Source organism: Mustela nivalis (assembly GCF_964662115.1).
Source record: "Mustela nivalis genome assembly, chromosome: 7".
Taxonomy (NCBI): Eukaryota; Metazoa; Chordata; class Mammalia; order Carnivora; family Mustelidae; genus Mustela; species Mustela nivalis.
The window spans coordinates 5,684,004-5,705,846 of NC_139026.1; the positions used below are offsets into that span (position 1 = coordinate 5,684,004).

The 21,843-nt window shown below is 54.6% G+C and overlaps 1 protein-coding gene across 1 annotated transcript in view; it reads left to right on the forward strand.

Annotated features, from left to right (window-relative positions):
- ARFGAP3 (ARF GTPase activating protein 3) overlaps positions 1-16,078 on the forward strand; it is a 47,092-nt gene extending 31,014 nt beyond the window's left edge. Inside the window, exons 13-17 of the mRNA XM_082740958.1 lie at positions 1,187-1,318; positions 6,053-6,176; positions 7,060-7,150; positions 13,396-13,517; positions 15,009-16,078. Of these exons, the coding sequence (XP_082597084.1) occupies positions 1,187-1,318; positions 6,053-6,176; positions 7,060-7,150; positions 13,396-13,517; positions 15,009-15,026 (487 nt within the window). The 3' untranslated portion in view covers positions 15,027-16,078. The remainder of the gene's footprint in view (positions 1-1,186; positions 1,319-6,052; positions 6,177-7,059; positions 7,151-13,395; positions 13,518-15,008) is intronic.
- The last annotated feature ends 5,765 nt before the right edge of the window (positions 16,079-21,843 follow it).

Sequence of the window (21,843 nt, forward strand, 5' to 3'; positions counted from 1 at the left end):
CGAAGGTTCCTGCTGCCCCCTTTGATTACAGGCCCCTCTGGCCGCCCGGGCTTTCCGTCTCTGTAGGACTTCTTAGGACGTCAGAGCTGGGTGCTCACCGCGTATCCCATGAGCTGCTTTCCTTACTGAGCAGAAAGCCTGGGTGACATTTTTGAAAGTCTGGACAGCCTCTTGCACCATCCTTCCTTTCCCAGGACCTGAGCCTTGGAATCCGCCCCTTCCAAACGTCTCGAACCCCACCTTTAAAAGGAGCGCGTATCTGGCAGAGCCGTTTTCCACCCCAGGCTGTTGTGAATCCTGAGGAGCCCAGGCACGTCCCCCTCCCCCATCAGTCTCTGCCGCGTTCCAGACAGACCCTGCTGCTCGTGGTCAGAGAGTGCGCGGTCACCACACAGGACCAAAGCTGCCATTGAGTTGTGCTCTCGGAGCAAGGCCCTGCTCGGTGAGGCTCGGCTGATGAGAGGGTAAACTGATCTAGAAGGCCGGCATCTTAATCTAGAAGGCCGGCATCTTACAGACCAAGTTTGCTCCAAGCTCCAGGCTGCAGAGTGGTCCAGGGATCGGGCGTCCAGAGCCGTGCGTCCGACCCGAGGAGGGGGCCGGGAGCATCCCTTACCTGAAGTGATGGGGAGTTGTTGGGACTGATGGCTTCCACGGGGGCTACCACAGCAGGGAGTGCCAACAAGGTCCTAGTGCTTTGGTGGGATTTTTGTTGTGACTACCTAATTAGGTAGAACTAGAAGCAAAGAGAGCAAAATAAGTCACCTCCTGTGGGTAAAGACACTCAGAGCTGTCGTGTGCTAGCGGATGGGCTAGGTTTTGCTGCAGTGACAACCATCCCCCATCTTAAAGGCTGACACGATGGTGGTTTACTTCTCGTTCAGCTGAGGGTACAGGTGGTTGTCCAGATTACCTGGCCTTTGGGTGGCACCTTGGTTTTCCTGATGGATGGAGTCTTCTCCTGCCTGAGGCTATAGCACCTGGAAAACACCACCTTGTCTTCCATGGGGCGTGGGAAGGGGGCACTGGGCACTTCAGAGGCCTGGGAAATGGCTCTCCTCATACCTGCTCCTGCCTCAGTGGTCAGCTCTAGTCCCGTGGCCGCTCCCACATTCAAGGACCAGGAACTACAGTGTGGACAACAGCAGGAAGGTCTCCCAAGTCACTGCCACTCTGTTACATACAGGTACTTGGACGAGCCAGTGGAGTTCCGAAGCAGCTCTTTTTCTAGCTGGGAAGACAGTTCAGACTCCTACTGGAAAAAAGAGACCATCAAAGATGCTGACGCCATCCTGAAGACCACAGGCTATTCAGACAGGTACGAACACAAAGCAGAGGGAGTGGAACTCGTGAGGCCACACACATCTCTAGGGAAATTCTCTAAAAATTAGTCAATGATTTTATTCAACAATCGCAAGAATATTCTTTGCATCCTGGTCTCTTTTCTACCACTGCGGTCTTGCCTTTCCAGAATGTCCTATAAATGGAATCATACAGTAACTGGCCTTGTAGACAGGCTTTTTTTTTTCTTTTCCTAGTGCATTTGAGACTCTGGTCATGATGTTGTGTGTCTTCCTCTTCTCTGTTGAGTCATTTCTCTGTTCACCTGCCGAAGGACCATCTCTAGTTGTTCGTGATTATGAATGAAACACTTTTTACCCTCCTGTCCAAACCAGGGAGCTGTTGAGAGTACAGGGAGACATGGCGAGGGCTGGACAAGAGGTGCGGCCTGGGCGTGTGCTGGCTGACAGGAGGATTCTCCTTTGGTGTCCTGCGCGATGTGGGGTCACAGCTAACGTTCATTACCACGTGCTCGGTGTTTACTGATGGCTCTACGGTGCCGACGAGTGAGATGACTGGGCTGTTTAAATAGGAAAATTCCTTCAGATGTTGGGTGCTTTGGATATTTATTCATGTTTTTATTAGAATTTTCAGACTTTTTAAAGTGGCCTGAAATCCTTTTACAAAATGACCACTGTCAGCTTTTTAAAAAGTAAAATGGCATTGATATGCATTATAAATGAGAAATGCATTTGCCTCACCTCAAATTAGTTTAACCTATTTGGTCTGGATTTTTTTGTTTGTTTTCATTTTGTGTGCTGAGAACACATTAGGATCCATACTTGCAGCGAATCCCGAGTACATACAACAGTATTATTTACTGCAGCCCGGTCCTGTGCTTCACATCCCCAGAACGTATTCTCTTGTAAATGCAAGTTTGAACTCTTTGAATATCGGCCCATTTCCCCTACCTCCAAGCCCACGGGAAACACTGTTCTACTCTGTTTCTGTGAGTTTGACATTTATTTATTTGACAGACAGAGATCACAAGTAGGCAGAGAGAGAGGGGGAAGCAGGCTCCCCACTGAGCAGAGAGCCCGATGCAAGGCTCGATCCCAGGACCCTGAGATCATGACCCAAGTTGAAGGCAGAGGCTTTAACCCACTGAGCCACCCAGGTGCCCCGAGTTTGACTTTTTTTTTAAAGATTTTATTTATTTGAGAGAAAGAGAGAGAGCACAAGCAGGCAGGGGTGGGGGAGGAAGGGCAGAGAGAGAAGCAGATTCCCCACTGAGCAGGGAGCCCTAGGTGGGACTCAGTCCCAGGACCCCAAGGTCATGACTCGAGCCAAAGGCAGACACTAAATGGAGCCACCCAGGTGCCCTGACTTTTTTTTAAAATTTTAGGTTCCACATAGAAATGAAATTGTACAGTATTTTTCTTTCTCTTATTATATTTATTTCACTTAGCACAATGTCCTCCAGGTTCATCCATGTTGTCCCAAATGGCAGGATTCCCTTTTTTTAATGGCCGAGTAGTGTTCCATTGAGTACGTATTTTCGTGCCCGTTCATCCGTCAACAGACACTTAGACTGTTTCCGGGTCTCGGCCACCGTGAACGACGCTGCAGTGAACTTGGGAGGGCAGAGATCTCGAGGTCCGGACGTTTGCTTCGCTCAACGCCCAGAGGCGGGATTGCCGGGTTAAGTGGTCCTGTTTCCGTGTTCAGAGGGACCGCGGCGCGGGCGTCTCTGCGGCTGTGCTAATTCACATTCATTCCCACCAGCAGCGCACAGGGCTTCCTTTTCTCCACTTCCCATCCGTACGCGGCTCTTCTGGTAATTGCCAGCCGAGCACGCGTGAGCGGGCGCCTCACTTGTGGTTCTGATTTGCATTTCCCTGACGATGAGTGACGTTGGCCGTACACTAACTGCTTGGAACTGCTTTTGCTGTGTTTCATACTTCCTGGTGCGTTGTGTTTCCATTGTCATTTGTTTCAAGAGATTTTCATTGCCCTTTTGATTTCTTCTTTGCCCCGCTGGTTGTCCAGGAGTGTGTTGTTAACTTGTGAATTTTCCAGGTTTCCTCTGGTTGTTGATTTCTACTGCCAACCATTATGGTTGCAAGACACTTAATAGGACTTCAGTCTTGACTTGGGAAGATCTAGCATATGATGTAAATGTGTTTTGTGACCTGATAAATGATTTTTCCTGGAGAATGTTCTGTGTGTGTGCTTGAAAATCTGCGTTCTGCTGCTATTAGATGGAACGTCTGGGACATGTCCGTTTGTCCATTTGGTCTATGGTATTGTTCAAGTCCAATTTTTCTTGATCTTCTGTCTGAGTGATGTGTCCACGACTGAAAGTGGGGATCTGACGTCTTCTGCCGTGATCGCAGGGCTCTTTGTCCCCTCAGATCTGTTAGTATTTGTGTCATCAATTTAGGGGAGCCCCTCTGGGCTTACAGTTATTACATCCTCCTGACGAATTGACCTCTTTCTTATTACATAATGACCTTTGTCTCCTGTTACAGTTTTTGTATTTTATTTTTATTTTATTTTATTATTTATTTTGAGGCAGGGAGGAGCAGAGGGAGAGGGAGACAGTCTCCATCAGACACCCTGCTGGGTGTGGAGCCTGACATGGGGCTTGACCCCACGACCCCAAGATCATGACCTGAGCCAAAGTCATGAGTCAGACACTCAACCCCCTGTGCCACCCAGGTGCCCCTCCGTTCACGTTCGTATGTTGTTAGTTACCATTCATCAGTGCAGCTCGCACCGCTCCTTTCGGCATTTCTGTGATGCCAGTCTGGTGGCCGGCAGGGCGCCCTGTCTTGTTGGTGTTCCCGCACTTGGGGTATGTCATCCCACTGTCCCCTGGCCTGCTGGCTTTCTGCCGAAAAGTCTGCTGGGGACCCTACAGGGATTCCATTGTACGTGAAGAGTTTTTTTTCTCGCAGCTTTCAAAAATTTTCTTTTCCTCATGCTCCGCCTTTTATTCCCGTGACTTACGCATTGTGAAACTGGAGACCTGCATCTCCCTTTCACCCGCTTCGCTCACCCCCTCTTATGCCTTCTGTCGGGTTATCGTCATTTGTTCTCTGTGGTTTTAATTCTTTTTTTCTGTTTGTTTTTTGTGGGGTTTTTTGGTTTGTTTTAGTTTTAGTTCTGAATCTGCCTTTTGTTTGTTTATTCTTTTTGCTTTTAGATTCCATTGGAGTCATGTGGGATTTATCTTTCTCTCTTTTTGTCTTTGATTTTTGACAGTTTTATTAAAATGTATCTTAGTGAAGATCTCTTTGGGTTGAATCTCTTTGGGGACTTTGAGCGTTATGTACCTGAATTTCCACATCTTCAGATTTGAGAAGTATATAGTCATTATTTCTTTAAATAAGCTTTTTGCCCTTTTCTCCTCTCTTCTCTTGATGGAGTTGATTCTCCCATATTGTATTATCACTTTTCCCATAATACATACATTTTTTTCATATGGTGTCCCATAATTCACATAGGTTTTCTTCCCCTTTTCATTCTTTTTTCTTTTTTCTCCTACCGGGGTAATTTTAAATGACCTGTCTTCGAGTTCACAAATTCTTTCTTCTGCTGGGTTAAGTCTGCCACTGACGTCCACTGTTGGATTTCTCAGCTCCAGAGTTTCTGTCTGATTCAGTTTTATGATTCTGTCTCCATGTTGAACTGCTAGATTTGCTGGTGTACTGTTTTCCTGATTTTGTCGAGTTGGATGTGTTCTTGTAGGTTGCTGAACTTTCTTAAAATAATTACTTTGAGGGGTGCCTGGGTGGCTCAGTGGATTAAGCCACTGCCTTCGGCTCAGGTCTTGATCTCAATGAGCGGGGAGCCTGCTTCCCCTTCTCTCTCTGCTTGACTCTCTGCCTACTTGTGATCTCTCTCTCTGTCAAATAAATAAATAAAATCTTTTAAAAAAAAATTACTTTGAAATCTGTCGGTCAATTCCTTGGGGTCAGTTATTGGAGAATTATTGCGTCCCTTCTGTGGCATCTCATTTCCTCGATTTTTCATGCTCCTTGGGGTCTTGCATTGCTGTCTTTGCATTTGAAGAAGCGTCACCCCCTTCTGTCTCTACTGACTGGCTTGGGGTGACAGATGCCTTCAGCAGCAGACATGCTAGGGATTCTGAAGCTTTCACAGACCTTTCCTTTTTTTTTTTTTTTAATTAAATTAGCATATAATATATTATTGGTTTCAGGGATACAGGTTCATGATTCATCAGTCCTACACACTTCACAGCACCCACCATAGCACATACCCTCTATTGTCCATCACGCAGCCTCTGATGAGTACTGCTGTGCTTCTGGCATCTCCCAGCCCCTAAGCCATGCAGATCACCTCAGTGTTCCGGGCAGGGTGGGAAAGAAGCGGCCTCCTGTGCAGTGCCCCCCACAGCTGGGAAATCAGGCACCCACTTACCACCCTCCCACCTCCCACTGTGGGAGATACTGTGGGCCAAGTGGATCTCCAGTGGTGCTGAGCTGTTTCAGTGGGGGGCGGGGGGCAGGTGGTGACCCAGGCAAAGCGAAACTGTTCCTCTTACCCTCTTCAGTGGGTCTGATCTTGGATTATTTGCTCCAGCAGTGTGCTGGGACCTGTCTGCTGCTCTCCTGCACACCCATGAAGGCATTCTTGCCTGTGGACGATGGCCAAAATTGGTGTTCTATAGGGGGGATGATGGTAAAAAATTTCTATTCCATTGTCTTGCTGACATCACTCCTGTTTTGGCCATTGTTCTTTGTAGATCTACTGCTCGCCGTAAGCCAGACTATGAGCCAGTTGGAAATACAGATGAGGCTCAGAAGAAGTTCGGGAATGTCAAAGCCATATCATCAGATATGTACTTCGGAAGACAAGCCCAAGCTGATGTAAGTGTCTGGAGAGTTTGCGTGTGGGCCCCGCAGAGCAGGAAGCGAGCAGAGACATGAGGGTCGGGGCAAGAGGTGATAGGCGCAGAACGAGGTGGACTCGGGCTGCGAGAGGCCGCTGCCCCTGGGAGCTGGCATTAGGACTGGAACCCAGGTCTTTCTGACCACTCCCCCAGGCAGCCCCAGCTGGATGCACAGCCGGCAGGTAGGGACCAGGTCTCATGTTTCTCTAATTCCTTTCTCAGTATTTTGAACAGACATCCATTTCCTATCTTTGGAATAAATTTCCAGCAATTTTCAATGCAGATGTAATTTACTTAATTTTTAAATTATTATTAATGGGGACGCCTGGGTGGCTCAGTTGGTTAAGCAGCTGCCTTCGGCTCAGGTCATGATCCCAGCGTCCTGGGATCGAGTCCCACATCGGACTCCTTGCTCAGCAGGGAGCCTGCTTCTCCCTCTGCCTCTGCCTACCATTCTGTCTGCCTGTGCTCGCTCTCTCCCCCTCTCTCTCTCTGATAAATAAATAAAATCTTTAAAAAATAAATAAATAAATAAATAAATAAATTATTATTAATGAAGTTAAAGAAAGTAGACATGTTTTTGGAGGGTAGATATACTTACCTTCAGGTTGTTGCATCTTAAGGAGTCTCGCCAAGCAGAGGGATCTTACGGCGACAAGGGGGCCCTGAGGCTTTGTTCTAACGTAGGCGCACCTGCTCCGAGCTCTGGGCCGGGCACGTCACTGACTGACGTGTCCTCCTGGCTCTCCGCTTTCCCCTCGTACTCAGCAGTGCTCATATGTCGGCTCTGAGCTGATGGTTTTTGCATAATTGCTCACGGTCTTTGGAACCTAACGTTTCTTATTCCTTGTCTTCTCCAGTATGAGACCAGGGCTCGGCTGGAGAGGCTTTCGGCGAGTTCCTCCATAAGCTCAGCCGATCTGTTCGACGAGCAGCAGAAGCAGCCGGCAGGTACGGGGTGTGGGACAGTTTGTGGGGGGCGGGGGGGAGCGGCTCACAAGCTTGGTGGCTGCTGTGTCCACGGCACCAATGCAGTTTCTATGCACAGAACTTCATACTTTTCTTTCACTCTTTCTTTTTTTTTGAGGATTTTATTTATTTGTTTGACTGAGAGGAGAGAGACAGCCAGAGAGGGACACAAGCAGGGGGCAGTGGTAGAGGGAGAAGCAGGTTTCCCACCAAGCAGGGAGCCCAATGCAGGGCTCGATCCCAGGACCCTGGGGTCGTGACCTGAGCCGAAGGCAGATGCTTAATGACTGAGCCACCCAGGTGCCCCAAACTTTGTACTTTTCCAAGATTATCAGCAACTGTTATATGATGCTTTTCCTCCTCTGTGAGTTAGAGCAGAAATTACTGTTATTCCAGGCTTTGTGTATCAGGAAACCGGGTCACAACATTTCACCAGCATCCCCTAGGTTGCCTGGCAAATCTTCCTAAAACAGTGTCTCCTAGTCCATTGGGAACGTGGTGTCTGATGTGTGGTATTGTGGCCTTGCAGGGGGACAGCTCTGGGCTCCTAGCGTCACTGGTCACTCCCTGCCTAAGACCTTGAGCCTTTCATAGCACTTATAGCCTCCAATTCTCCTCTGTGAAGTGGCTGGGTAGTATGTTCCTCACAAGGTGACACTGAGGCTTCAGTCACGTGGGGGTCTGGCGCGGGGCCCGAGGGAGGCATAAGCAGATAGAAAGGGGACTGCACGAGGCTCTGTCTTCCAGGGAAGGCAGAATGTGGCCTTGGGAACAGACAGCTGGAGAGGAACTTGCTGTCTCCCCAACCCTCTTAGGGTCCAGACCCCCTTGAGGAGAGTCTGGGAGCCGCAGAGAGGGCCCCTCAGAGCCCGGGCCCACCATGGACACCCAGAGCCCTGCCACTCTCCACTTGTGCCTCTGGGTTCTTGAGCCGTGTTGGATCCCGCCCCCAGCCTCAGCCAGGCGGCAGGGCTAGGGGACGGCTATGATCCCTCCTGTGTCACAGCTAAGGGTCAAGGAGCAGTGTCCTCTGGGGTCATTTCAGGAACTCGCTCAGCAGGGGAGCCCAAGGGGAGGGGGTCTCCCAGGTCCAGGACCACCTGCTCTCCCTCGCGCCCGGCCCTGGAGGGGCTGCCCGCGGGCACAGCTGACCGGCGTGGGCAGCCACCAACAACGGCTGTTTTCTGAGTCCAGTGAGAAACGGCCTCAAGAGAGAAGGTCATAGGGCAGACCCGAGTGCCTGGGACCTTCAGAGATGGGGTGCGGGGATGTCAGAGGATCCCGCGGCCCTCGGAGCACAGTGAGCGCGCCGGGCTGCCGGCTGCTGTGGGAAGGAGCGCCCCAGCCTGGAGAGTCCACCGACCCCAGGGACGGGTGGGGGTGCTCGATGCTGCACCTCGGCCTCACACAGTGGGGTGGGGGCTCTCCGCAGGCCCCTTTCTGAGCTGTTTTCTACACTGAGTCCGGGTGGGGGCAGGGGTGGCTCCCGGACGTGTGTTCTCACCTCAAGGCTCTCAGCGTCCTGGCCTCTTGTCCAGGCAACTTCCTTCTCGGCCTGCCCCAGCAGAGGGGTGCTGGCCCTGCGCCCCCCGGGAGGGGATGCTCTCCGCAGCCCCACGCACGGCCCCCCACCGTGGGCCTGTTCTGGGTCACCTCACAGCCCTAGTAGGAGTCAGATCAGCCCGGAGAACCCGACCTGTTGAAAATCGCCCCCCACCCAGCTGTGTGTGTTTTTGTAATTCAAGTTGTTGGAAGTCTTGTCCTGAAACATTGTTTGTTAGGAGAGAAAAAAAATATTTGGAGATCAGATGAAAACAGCCTTTCCAATTGTTGAAGGAAAATTGTGGTCGGCCTGTGTTTACTTTCCTGTCCCCTTTCAGAGAACAAAGGCCCTTTAATTGTTTGGGCCTTGTGTGGGTCCCAGACTCTGTCCCTGGGAACTCACGGTCAAGGTGAAGGTGCCCCCTGGCATGCCCACAGAGGGTGCCTCCTCCCCTCCCCGGCCCCCCGCCCTCTCCCCTCCGTCCAAGCGCACGGCTCCGACCATGGCCACCCTCACTGTGGCTCTTCCATCAAGCCCGTCTGAAAAGTTGCCTTCAGAAACTGGCCCAAATGCAAGGGCATTGAACAGCTCTTATTAAATATTTACTTCTTATTTGAAGTGGGTTTCAGCAAACAGCAAAAGCTGGTTTAAGAGACTGTTCTGAGACTGTTCTGTGCTGCTTACGTTGGAAGCTTTCCCGTCTATGAGTAGATCCTGATAAACCTTTATAATTTCTGGTGGTGGGGGGGACAGGTCTGGATCTGAAAGGCCTCCTGGTGAGTAAAATGCTTCCTGGGGATGTGGTTAACCCAAGAGTCCTGATGTTGACTGAGGGTGTTTCCCTTTCAGGGTCTTGAAAAGGCCAGATGAGAAACAGCCGCGCGCACCCACAGCCCGTCTGGCCCAGTGTCGGTCCCCGTGGTCACACCCCAGAGCAGGGTCATCTGGGGGACGTGGGACTGCCATCAACCGTGCGGACTTGCATGGCGGCCCCTAAGTGCGTGGAAGGACAGCGGAGGCCCCTTTGGGAGCAGCCCTGGAGCAGAAGTGGCTCCGGGCAGAAGCCTCTCCCCTCGGGGTGGTTCTTCCACGCTGGCTCGGTGCGCCCTTCAGGTTCCCGCGTGTTTGCTCCTGTCCCCTCGGGGTGCCTCAGCTACCCGCCCTTTCCTCTTCACTCAGGCCCTGAGCCCGGGCACGCGGCCTCTTCAGGGCCTGCAGATCTTTGAGCATTGGTGGTTCTGTCTGGTTCGTGGGTGACCGTGTGTGCCCTGCGTCATAGATGTGTGGTGGCCTTGCCAGCCCAGATTCGGTGGCAGACTGGGGTGTTGGTGACGTCTATGGGGCTGCTGGGCTGGTCGCAAACGGTGCCCCCGTGGCCCTCTGTTCCTTCTGAAACTCGGCAGTCCTGTCACCGCGGACCTCCTTTCTCTCCATTCGTCTCTGTTTCAGGGAAATGGGTACGTGATGTTTCACGGCAGCCTTACTGTTTGAGGAGCCAGGAACTGCCCTGCGCTCCTCCCGCTCCTGCCCTACAGAGCTGCCCTCCCGCTTGTCCCCGCCTCCCGCTGGGTTTTCAGAGTTCACCCTGGTCACAGGGGGGTCCAGTCCTGCCCCTGGCTGGCGTGCAGCATCGCCACCCAGCGCCAGCTGGTGCCTGGCTGCCGTCCGCCCTTCCCGGAGTGGCGCGCACCGCCCTGTGCGCTCCCCGGAGCCAGGCCTTCCGAGGACCCTCTCCCCCTCTGCAGCCGGAGCCCACCTGGGATAGGACCTGTCCGACCTCGTCCCTGCATGCCAGGTGCAGAGAAAGGCCCTGGGGTCTACAGAGCACATGAGTGCTCTGGGGCCGTGGGGCACAGCCCCAGGCCCCCGCCATGGTGTTCACGCCCCTTCCTGCACAGCTCGGAACAGACTTTGCGACAGCTGTGAGGTCGCGGGGCCTGCGCGGGGCAGCAGTGACGGGCTGCCCTCCCCGCCCGAGCTGTGAGAGCCACTGCACGCCTGCGCCTGCTCTGCTGTGAGGCTTCTGGAAGCTTGTGTCGAGGGTCCCCCCCAGGCCTGCATCTCGAGCAGCTGTGCCAGGCAGACCCCTGCCGACCCACAGTGGGCACGGGCAAGTGTTCGCTGGTGTCCCCGGCCTTGCGGACCCGACGTTGGGGCCTCCACACTGATGGCCTCTGCCCGGGCCTGGACCCTCCAGGGCCTCTTTCCCTCTTGCCATCATCTTCCCCATGGCTTGAGCCAGAATCCTGGGAGTCAGTCATCCATCATTTCTCTCCTTGCCAGCAACTGCCCACCCCCCCAACAGCCAGTTGATCCAGAAGCCTCCTGGGGACACTCAGACGCATCCCTCCCTGCCACGGACGTGGGCTCCGCAGCAGAAATGCCAAGACAGGCTCTGATTGTGGCCACACTCTCTTCCTGTTGTCAGTGGATTGTCCGCCTCAACGAGTAGCAGCGATAGGGCACGTGACCTAGACCCCGGGTCGGGGAGCCTCTTCCTGAGGAAGCAGCTCGGGCTGTCATTTCCTGGAGCCCCGTGTGCAGCCGAGCTCTTAGCCAGTGCTGCAGCCCTCAGCGGGGACACGGCACCCAGACGCTGCGGAGGAAGGAGGCTTCACACCCACAGCAGACCTCCAGTCGAGCCTAGGGCCGCGGGCGGAGGGTGGGAAGGCGCCTCCTTGCCCGGGACCTGGCAGCTGCTCTGGGAGTTAGCAGGCTGCTTACGTTCCCCGGGGCTTAGCTCGTTAGTGAGGTTGAAGGGCTTAGCTCGTTAGTGAGGTTGAAGGAAGGAAGGAAGGTGCATGTTAATAGAGGCTGAATCAGATCCGAGTTTGTTTCTCTCTCTCGTGTGATTCTGGGGAACAGTTGGGGAGGTGCATGATGTTCCCAGATGCCGCGGAGCCAGGCGCTTTTCCTCCTTACTGCTCACGACCTCCACGTTGTACTTCACCTCACGCCAATGATGGCTGCTCGAGCCCCAGGCATCACACCTGCATCCCAGGCAGCAGGAAGGAGGAAGAGGGCGAGGAAACACCAGGCCCCAGCCCTGTAAGGCCCTTCAGTTCTGGTCACACCAGTGACCAGAACTCTGTCTCCTGGACACACCTTGTTGTGGGGTTAGAACTGGGGAAGGGGGGTAGTGACGCTGGGAAGCTGGTGTCATGTCAGGGCCCCTTGCGGGCTGCACGTGGTCGGGGAGGGGTCATAGCCCGGAGCGTCTGCCTTAGCTGCGCTCGCCTCCTCACACATTTCTCCAGTTGGAAACTGTAGGTGGACATGCTCCTGCTGTCCCCACTGCCAGCCCCTGCTCCAGACCCACCCAGCCCCCTGGGGCCTCGCTGGGTGGTGGCGCGGCTGGAACCCTGGCCCTGTGTACTCAGGATCTCACGCTGGCTCCTTATTGGCTCTAAAGACCCAGCTTTAGTGGCTGAGCTGGGATTTGAACCTGAGATCCAGTGGCTGGGCTGGGCCTCCACTCTGTTACAGCAAAGGCCCCTCCCTGCAGGGTGGACACGGGAGCCGTGCTCTGGGTTAACACAGCGTCCCTCCGGGCAGCGTCCATGCAGAAGGATACACTCGTCCCTTTCGTGTGTTCTTGGGAAGGGGACTGGCTTCTGTTGCTGAAGGGGCAGGTGGGTGCGCGTGGCAGTGCGGGGCCGCTGGGCGTGGCTCCCCAGAGGCCCTGCAGGGTTGGGGCCCCCGAGCCCCTCCCACTCCTCGTCACACCTCCGTGACAAAGGTCCACCACGAGAGCCTGCTTGTCAGCTTGGGTTCGCACCCCTTGTCGTGATAACACTGACGCTCTCCACCTGCGTCGGTGGAAACGCGCCTCTGCTTGTGTCGGGCACCCAACGTGGATGCCGAGAAACGCAGCCGCAGCGGCCTCGGGAAGGAAGGCAGGGCGTCTGGCTCTACCCAGCGAGCGGGGCTCCAGCTCAGAGTCTCAGAACAGCCTCAGGGAGACACTTAGGCTCTGGCTTACCTCCCTGGGGACCCTCCCTTCCTCCTCCCCTGTGGCATGCTTCCTCTCCCCACCCCCACACTTGGCAAGACAGGGATCTGGTGGCTGCAGCAGAGCCTTGGCCCCCCGCGCTGGAGCCTGACCCTTGACCCCGGAGCAAGCGGACAGTTCCTCTCCCTTGGAGATACACAAGGCCCAGGAAGGCTCTGATTGGCCAGGCCTGGGTCCCATGCCCACCCCTCTGACCGGAGTCCCGGGGGCTCCCTGGAGGAAGGAGGGGGGCTTGCACAGAAACAGGGGGAAGGGGTGCTGAGCACGTGCGAAGTAGAGATGTCTGCCCGTCTGCCCTTTACCGAGTACTTACCTGTCGGATCTGGTGTTGAACACCTTCGGGGGGGCAGGGGGGGACCAGGAACCCAGAGACGCTGAGGAAGCTCTCCACAGACACACAGCTTCAAAGTGCAGGGCCAGCTTTGAACCCCTGTTGGCCGCAAGGCCCAGCACTGCATTTCCTCTCATATGGCGTCTTGTAGCTGGTTCGTGGTGAGGCTGGCACCAAGTCCTGACCCCAGCACAGGCTTCCTCGCCCATAACCACAGGCGTTGCTCGTGGGCAGTGGGAGGGGAGGGGACCCCACGTTCCTGAGGTCATCGAGGGCCCCGGGCAGTGGCCGTGCTGTCTGTCGCAGCTGTGGAGTAACAGTGGGATCTGCTCTGTGTGCAGGGAACTACAGCCTCGCAAACGTGCTACCCACGGCGCCCGACATGGCCCAGTTCAAGCAGGGAGTGAGGTCCGTTGCTGGGAAGCTCTCGGTCTTTGCTAACGGAGTCATGACTTCCATTCAGGTTGGTGACGCTGGGGTGACGGGAGTGGAGCGGGGTGGTGGCTCAAAGCTTCGAAAGGGAGGTTTGGACCACTCTTCAACTGCCGGCAGATTCGATCACATAGTCTTGACTGATAGGTGTGCGACAGAGTGACGCAGGCAGTCGTGAACACCAGAAATTGTCGTTTTATTCTTGTTTACATTTTCTAGTTGGTGACCCTCGGGGAACGGTTACAGGGGTTGTCGTGATCCTGACTGACTTCTTTCCTATACTGAGACAGAGAAATAGTAAGAGGGAAATAAAAATGACCTATGATCCCTCATGAGGAAAACTTCTGTTAATGCTTTAGTATATTTCATGTTAGTTTCAGATTCCCATCCATATCCTTTTAAAATTCCAACGGGATTATATTGTATATATGATTTGACACTTTCTATGATGTTTTGTTACAAGCATTTCCTAGATTTTTTTTTTTTAAAGATTTTATTTATTTATTTGACAGAGAGAAATTACAAGTACACTGAGAGACAGGCAGAGAGAGAGAGAAGGAAGCAGGCTCCCTGCTGAGCAGAGAGCCCGATGCGGGACTCGATCCCAGGACCCTGAGATCATGACCTGAGCTGAAGGCAGCGGCTTAACCCACTGAGCCACCCAGGCGCCCCTAGATTTTTGTTTTTAAGATTTTATTTATTTGACACAGAGAGAGTGCACGTGTGTGCCCAAGCAGGGGGGAGGGGCAGAGGGAGAAGCAGATGCCCCGCTGAGCAGAGAGCCCGATGTGGGACTCAATTCCAGCACCCTGAGATCATGATCCGAGCCAAAGGCAGACGCTTAACCCACTGAGCCCCCCAGGAGTCCCCCCACCCCAGATGCTATTATTAACATAAAAACCTGACCAGGGGCAGCAGCACCTAATGGATGTGGCCGTGGTGCTTCTGGAGGGGCTTCCCAGGGTGGAGGGTGGGGACGGCCCCACAGGGAACGTCCCCTCAGCCCCGAGCCGCCTGCTCTTCTCACTGCCCTTATAACCGTGGGTCAGAATCCCCAGGATCTTTCATGTCCCTGAGGTCCGCGGAGCCCACGCCAGTCCTTCCAAGCAGGTGACATCTATAGCTTGTGGAAGGTCATCCCCATGGTCTAGGTCACCCCCCATAGCTTCATTTCCTGGCTGCAAAAGCAGACGTGCAAGGCCGAGTGGCTTCCATGGGAGACGGCTTGGCTGAGCCAGCATTTCAGGGTTCAGGCTCCAGTGGGGGCTCCTGCCTCCCTCCCCTGACACCTGCCTCCCAGGGGCTCACCCCCCAGATTCTCCCCCCACACCCCCACAGCGCGGAGCCGCAGATGCGAGTCAGAGGCTGGGGGAAGGGTGCTCTTGTGGCTCAGGAAGCCACGGCCACGAAGCTTCCAGTTACTGTGGCGGGTGGGGGAACGGGAGCCAGCCATGCCGAGTAGTGTGCTCCCGGCCGGGACGCCCAGTGCGAATCCGCCCTCCTCTCGGTTCTCTCCCGGCAGGATCGCTATGGCTCCTAATACCCCCTCGGCTGATACCTGTTCCCCGGGGAAACTCCTCCCTCTGTGACCCAGTGACCACATCGCAGACCGCAGCTGGGACCAGCAGATTGTTTTGCTACTTTGTCACATGGTATATATGCATTACTGATTTTTAGCATTTCTTTGGAGAAATTCTCATTTTTGATGTAGTAGAAGCTTTATCGTAATTTCTATTGTGCATTTCCTCCTGCACACGCCCCGCAGTTGGGCAGAGGCGTGCAGATCCTTGCTTGATTTTTGTGGAATCTAGTTCCAGCAGCCGGAGGGCCTGGAGACCAGGGCTTCTCCCCACTCCGAGGACAGAGCCTTCCTTGTGGGGGTCAGGGGGTGTCGAGGGTCTTGGTGCTGAGTGACCTATGGGCTGAGGGCCCCACGAGCCGCCGATGCTCCAGGGACCTGGAGAAATGAAATTCACAGCACGCATTTCCTTCAGAAGGAAGCAAAGAATAAAAACAAAAGACCAAAAATGTCTAATTTGACAGATTGCTTCATTTATATTTACGCATATTAAGGGGATTTCAAAATAATGTTGAAAGTCGTCTGTCCCTTTGTAAATGTTTATTTTGTATGATTTATAAATTAAAAAATAATTTTCAGTGAGTACTTTTAACAAACCTAAGCTTCTGCATTGCCAAGGGAATCAGTCTTTCCACATGGTGTTGTTTGAACCGATGGGACCTTGGAGGTGAGAAGTCCCTGAGTGTTTACAGACAGAGAGCTCACAGAATTCAAAACGAAGAAGAGAGACCCACAGAAAAGATTTCAGTATATGGGAGAAGAGTAGTTGTAACTGGGTAGTTTTGTTAATATTTTTATCTTAATCTTGGTTTTCAAAAAATTACAGAATGTGTATAAATGAATAAAGACAAATAATTTGGCTGTGTTTTAGACAGCATTAGAATATATTGTTCAGCACAGTAAAATATATTTGAAATTTGATGAACCAGAAATGTGGTTTCCACTGAATATTTTGTGAATTTTTCTTAAAAGATCAAATTTGTAGACTCAACATAATAAACCCTTGCAGCAGATTGTGTCGCCTGTTTTTTTCTTTTTTACAAAAACTTTTGTAACGAATCTGGTAACTCAGGGCTCCTGGAATAACGTGAGTGCACATTTGAATCGTGACATAACTACGGACGCACCTGTTCCTAGTGGATGTTGGTTGTCATGTTGTCGCCCAGGCGGTGGCAGGCAGGTTGTCCTTGTTGAAAATGAGGACGCACATTGTGGCCTCCCCCACGCCCGAGGAGCTGCTGTGACAAGGTGACACAGTCCTGGGGCACTCAACAGAGCGTCTGGAGTTTCTCACCCCGCTGGAGGTCCCACCGGAAGTCCCAAGATCAAGGTGGCATCGGGGGTGGTTTCTGGAGAGGTCTCTCCCCCTGGCTCCCGGAAGGCTGCCGCCGCTTTGTCCTCCAGCAGCCTCTCTCCCAGGGCACCAGCCCTCTACAATCTGGGCCTCACCTCTCTTAACCTTAAGGACCTCCTTAAAGACCCACCTCCAAATACACTCACTCTGGGAATTACGGCTTGGACATACAAATTTTGGGGGACACAGTGCAGTCCACAACAGTGTCTCTTAAAAAATCCCCACCCTGGGTTAGCCCTGCTCCAGGCTGGGGCCTGGCTCATTCCATCTCCGGGGGAGGGAGATGGCGGTTTCCCCATCCCTGAACTTGCTTCCAAGGAAAGGCCTGGAGGGGCCGCATCCCCAGCCTGACCTGGGCATCCTTTCTGGGCTTTCCTATACCTGGTTTGATGGCCCAACTGTCACACGTGTTCAGAGGAGACCTCTCAGTGCCTTTGGCTGTGGGGCTCACCCCTCCCCCCAGTGTCTGTGGGTTCGTGTGCACACGCACGTGACTTGTGTTTGTGGTCCTGACCTGTTTATCCGGGGCCGTGGTGTGTGTTCGGTTTCAGTACCCGTGTGAATGCTTCCTCTATAGTAAGGATATTAGTTAATAATTGTTCTAACAAAACATGTTTTGGACCTATGGATGGAAGGAAAGGCGCTACCCCACTTGGTGGGTCTGGTGGAAACCGGCCCAGGCTGGGCTGAAGAGCGAAGCGAGGTACTTTCAAAAAAGGTGTTTGTTGTGCTGCAGTTCTTGGGAACAAAGCCAGTAAGGACCAGATGATGTTTCTGAGAAATTGAGAAAGTCAGGGGGCAGGGCTTATTTTCACAGCCTTGAGCAGAACAAATTCTCCTTGGAAATGCAGAATTTTTTGATCACCTTGAAGAGCGGTTGGGAATTGTAGCCGGTGTAGTGGGGAGAGGGCTTCCCCGGGCTTTTACCTCGTACCACCAGGCCCCCAGGAGGAAGAGGAGGCAGTCTGAGCTCTCATGGCCTCTGGGCTCAGCCCCCCACCCCCGCCGGCCCCTGCTAGCTCTCAGGAGTAAGCCCTGTACCCCTGCCCTGCCCACTGTGCCCTTCCTACCCTTCTAGGTGCTCAGCCTGGAAACCTGGCAGTCCGAGGTGACCCCCGCCCCTCGCAGGAATCCAGCAGCACCACCCCAAGGCGCACCCAGAGTCTCGTGCACCCAGAGCCTGCAGCCCGGGGTCTGCTCCCTGGCCCCGCCGGCCCCAGAGCACAGGCTGGGGTCCTCACCCCCCACCCTGCACTCCCCCTGCTAACCCACTGTGTCCCTTTCTTCTGCCCCAGGACCTTATCTTCCAGTCTCCTTCCCCAGGAGCAGTCTTCTCTAAAGTCCCCTCCATGACCCTGATCCCCGTCCTTTCCCAGACCTCCCTCTCTCTTCTGTGTGTTTCCAGAACACTGGCATTGTCCTTAGACCACAGGCTTCCCGAGGGCAGGCTGCAGCTCCAGCCCGGACCCTGACTCCCGCCTGGCCAATACGGTGCCTGGCACGTATCTTGAATGGAGGAATTTTGTCCGGCCCACCGCCCCCCCCCCGCCCCCGAGGGTGATGTGCAGGATGACAGGAGACAAGACTCCATATGGGAGCTTCAGGCCATTGCTGCCACCCCCACCCCCATTCTGGTGTGTTCCAGCCCTCTTCCTGCTCACACCCGGCTCCCAAGGCACAGGGCACATGGTGGACCGTGCCACTGGGGCAAGATGAGGATACAGGCACACTGGCATCGGGTGTGGGACCTGGGGTGACTGTGGCCTCCCAGTGTCAGGGCAGCTGCTCCAGCACTTGGGACGCGGGGCCGAGCTGCCCTCCCCCAGCCGCCCTGCCGCGCTCTGCAGTCGCCGGCTCAGCTGCGCGTGTTTGCTCTGCCGTGTGATCCGTGTACAAAGGCTCACTCGCCTTCTCCCTTCCTTCCACTCTCGGTCCTTTGTCTTCTGTCTGTAGATCCTGTCGTTCTGCTTCCCCGGCTCATTCATCTCACCTAAAGTAAGAGCAGCCTGGCGTAGATGGATGGATGGACAGACGGCGGAGGCAGGGCTGGCACGGGAGCGGACTCCAGCGGACTCTGGCCCCACAGGCTGGTTTTGCAAACAGGCTTCCAGCGCCTGATCTCCCTCCCCCTCCCTCTGCTGGTGCCGCTCTTGGACCTGGCCGCAGCCCCCGAGCTGGGTTTTCAGGGGTGGCCCAGGTGAGTATCCCAGCTGTGCCCCGAAGCCCTGATTCTCTGTCCCGGCACCTGCAAAAGACATGACCTCAGTCTCCTAAGCCCCAGTTCCTCCCTGGCCCCCTCTGACTCTCCCGCGGCCTGGCCAGCCGCACCTACACCTGCACCACACACCACCGCTGGGGGCCTGGTGTCCCTTGGGACGTGCCCCCGGCAGCTGCACACGGCCCCGGCCGTGCTTAGGGAAGGCGTGGGTTTGCCGGGCACATGGGGCTCCACCTCAGGCCAATACTGCCAGGCATTCAAGTTAGGCTCGGACGTTCTTGTGGAACCCCCAGGACACCCCTCCCTGGAACCCTAGGAATGCAGGCAGCACCTGCCAGCTGCTCGGGCCTCCCGCCATGGCTCCCACCTTCTACGCACAGGCAGCCCGTGGGTCTGCAGAGCCTCCTTCCGGAGCGTCCCCAGCCCCAGGTCCACCGCTGACCTGGAGGTCACTACAGCCACCCACCCCCTCCTCCAGCCCTCCGCAGCCTCCCAGGCCCCGCGGAGTGGCCCTGGAACCTCACAGGGCTCCCGTCTTCCCAGCTGAGAGCCTCCTGGCTCCTTTCTGCTCGGAGTCTGACCCTCCTCCGGGCCTTTCCCCAGGAGCCACCTGAAGGAGCCCTCAGAGCCGTGCTGGAGGCAAGGAGTCTGTGACAGGTGATAAAGATCTAATCACTTTATCCTTCAAACCAGGCAGAAACCAAGAAATGCATGCGCTCCCCTCGGGGTCCCCTGCAAGGCCCACAGCTGGGGGGGATGGGCGAGGCCCCTGCAGGCGGGTAGGCACCACACACCGCCCCTCAGAGGAAGCGACTGAGGCAAGGAGCGGGTCCGCGCGGGCCCAGGTCATGAGTGGGGCCAAGGCGCCTCCCTTTGCAAGGGCTCCAGCAGCCCCGCTCACGCCCCACAGAGCCTGCTGCGTGCCCTCGGGTACACCGGGTCACCATCACGCAGCGCCCCAGCGGGCTCCCCAAGCCTGGTCCTGCCCCCCGAATGCAGGCACCGTGCGGACCTCTGTCCTGCTCACCCCTCAGGTCCCTCGGGCTTTGGAGGGGAGGGTCTGGGGGGCCCAAACATGGCCCTGAGGCCTCCTCTTTTTCCTTCCACGCTCCCAGGCTCTCTGGCTGGGAGGCCGGAATAGAAGACGAACGTCGAACCGCCGGGAGGAAACCAACCAGAGGTGTACGGGCGCGTGCGCGATGCGCGAGCACGTAGCGGGCCCCACAGCGAGCATCTCCTCGGAGCGGGTGGGCCTTGGGCTCCCACAGGGCTCCCACCAGACGTGAGTGCATCCCTGGAGAAGGGGCAGGACAACCAAACAGGGATTTGGGCTTCCAAGGGCCAGAGATTGTGAACTGGTAGAGGTCCCCGGGGACCTCTAGGACGAAGGTCCGTTGGTGCAGGTGCATCTGGGAGCTGACTTTCTGTTCCCTTCCTGGTACAAAATGTCCCCTGAGAAGGGACTCATGGCCATCCCAGGTTTCCAACGTTTCTTTCTTTTTTTGTTTAATTTTTTAATTTTTTAAAATTTTATTTATTTGACAGACAGAGATCACAAGTAGGCAGAGAGGCAGGCGGGGGCCAGGGAGGGGGGAGCAGGCTCCCTGCTGAGCAGAGACTCCCCCCCCCCCCATGCGGGGCCTGATCCGAGGACCCTGAGATCATGACCTGAGCTGAAAGCAGAGGCTTTAACCCACTGAGCCACCCAGGCGCCCCCAAAGTTTCTGCTTTTAGGCAGATAAAGGAAGCTCCGGGGCGGCATCTTTCTGCCTCTGTCGACTCTCGATTCTCATTTGCCTCCAGCTCAAAGTAATTCTTCTGCCCAAGTGACATCTTTTGGTCCCCTGAAAAAGTCAGAGGGAGGTGGGAGGCGGCCTGAGACCTGCCTGGGGCGGGGAGGGCCTGCCTTCCTGGCTGCGGGCTCAGCGGGGAGTCTCATTCTTGGAAGCTCACTGCAGCTTTGGGACCAAAGTCTTGCTTTCCTGCCGGCTTTCCTGTCGCCCTCCACAGCTGGAACCTCCCCATGGCAGAGCCAGCAGCAGGCCACAATCCTTCATTATACCTGCAAAGCTCCTTTTGTTTTTATGACATAGTCACAAATTCTGCGGGTGCCTTAAGGGTTAAGGTTAAGGGTCTGCCTTCCGCTCAGGTCATGATCCTGGGGTCCTGGGATTGAGCCCTGCCTTGGGCTCCCTCTTCAGCAGGGAGTCTGCTTCTCCTTCAGCTTCCCCCTCCCCCACTCATGCTTGCTCTCTCTCTCTCTCTCTCTCTCTCTCTCAAATAAATAAATAAAATCTTAAAAAAAAAAAAACATATTCATAAATTCCAGGGATTAAGGCATGGGCATCTGTGAGGGCCATTTTACCTTCCATAAAACCCCTGGTCTTCCCCTTGGCCCCCGGATTGCTGCTCTCTAGGCAAGACATTGTAACATCCTTCTCTGGTAATCTGAGCCCCCCAAGAGAAAAGACCCCAAAATACTGGCATCAGCAGTTCTCCCAATAGAACGGTCCATCTGGTCTACCTTACAGTAACTCCCACGCGCATGCACCCCGGGCAGGGGCCCAGAGTGTAAACAGGACGTGCCAGTGCCCCCTCCTTAAGTATGGGCGGACGCTGAGGGTCACCAGACGCTTTGGGGATGTACATAAAGTGAAGAATGAACACAGTCATAAACAGGAAGATGTGGAAGGAGGTGATGCTGCAGGAGATTTAAAAATTTTTAATATAGGGGCGCCTGGGTGGCTCAGTGGGTTAAGCCGCTGCCTTCAGCTCAGGTCATGATCTCAGGGTCCTGGGATCGAGTCCCGCATCAGGCTCTCTGCTCAGCAGAGAGCCTGCTTCCTCCTCTCTCTCTCTCTGCCTGCCTCTCTGCCTACTTGTGATCTCTCTCTGTCAAATAAATAAATAAAATCTTAAAAAAAATTAAATTAAAAAAATTTTTTTAATATAATTAGAATCCTCAGAGAGGGGTGCCTGGGTGGCTTAGTCGTGAAGCATCTGCCTTCAGCTCAGGTCCTGATCTCAGGGTCCTGGGATCGAGCCCCGCATCAGGCTCCTTGCTCAGCAGGAAGCCTGCTTCCCCCTCTTCAGCTCCCCCTGCCTGTGTTCCCTCTCTCACTGTGTCTTTCACTGTCAAATAAATAAATAAAATCTTGGGGGAAAAAAAAAAGAATCCTCAGCGAGATAGGAAACAGTACTGCATC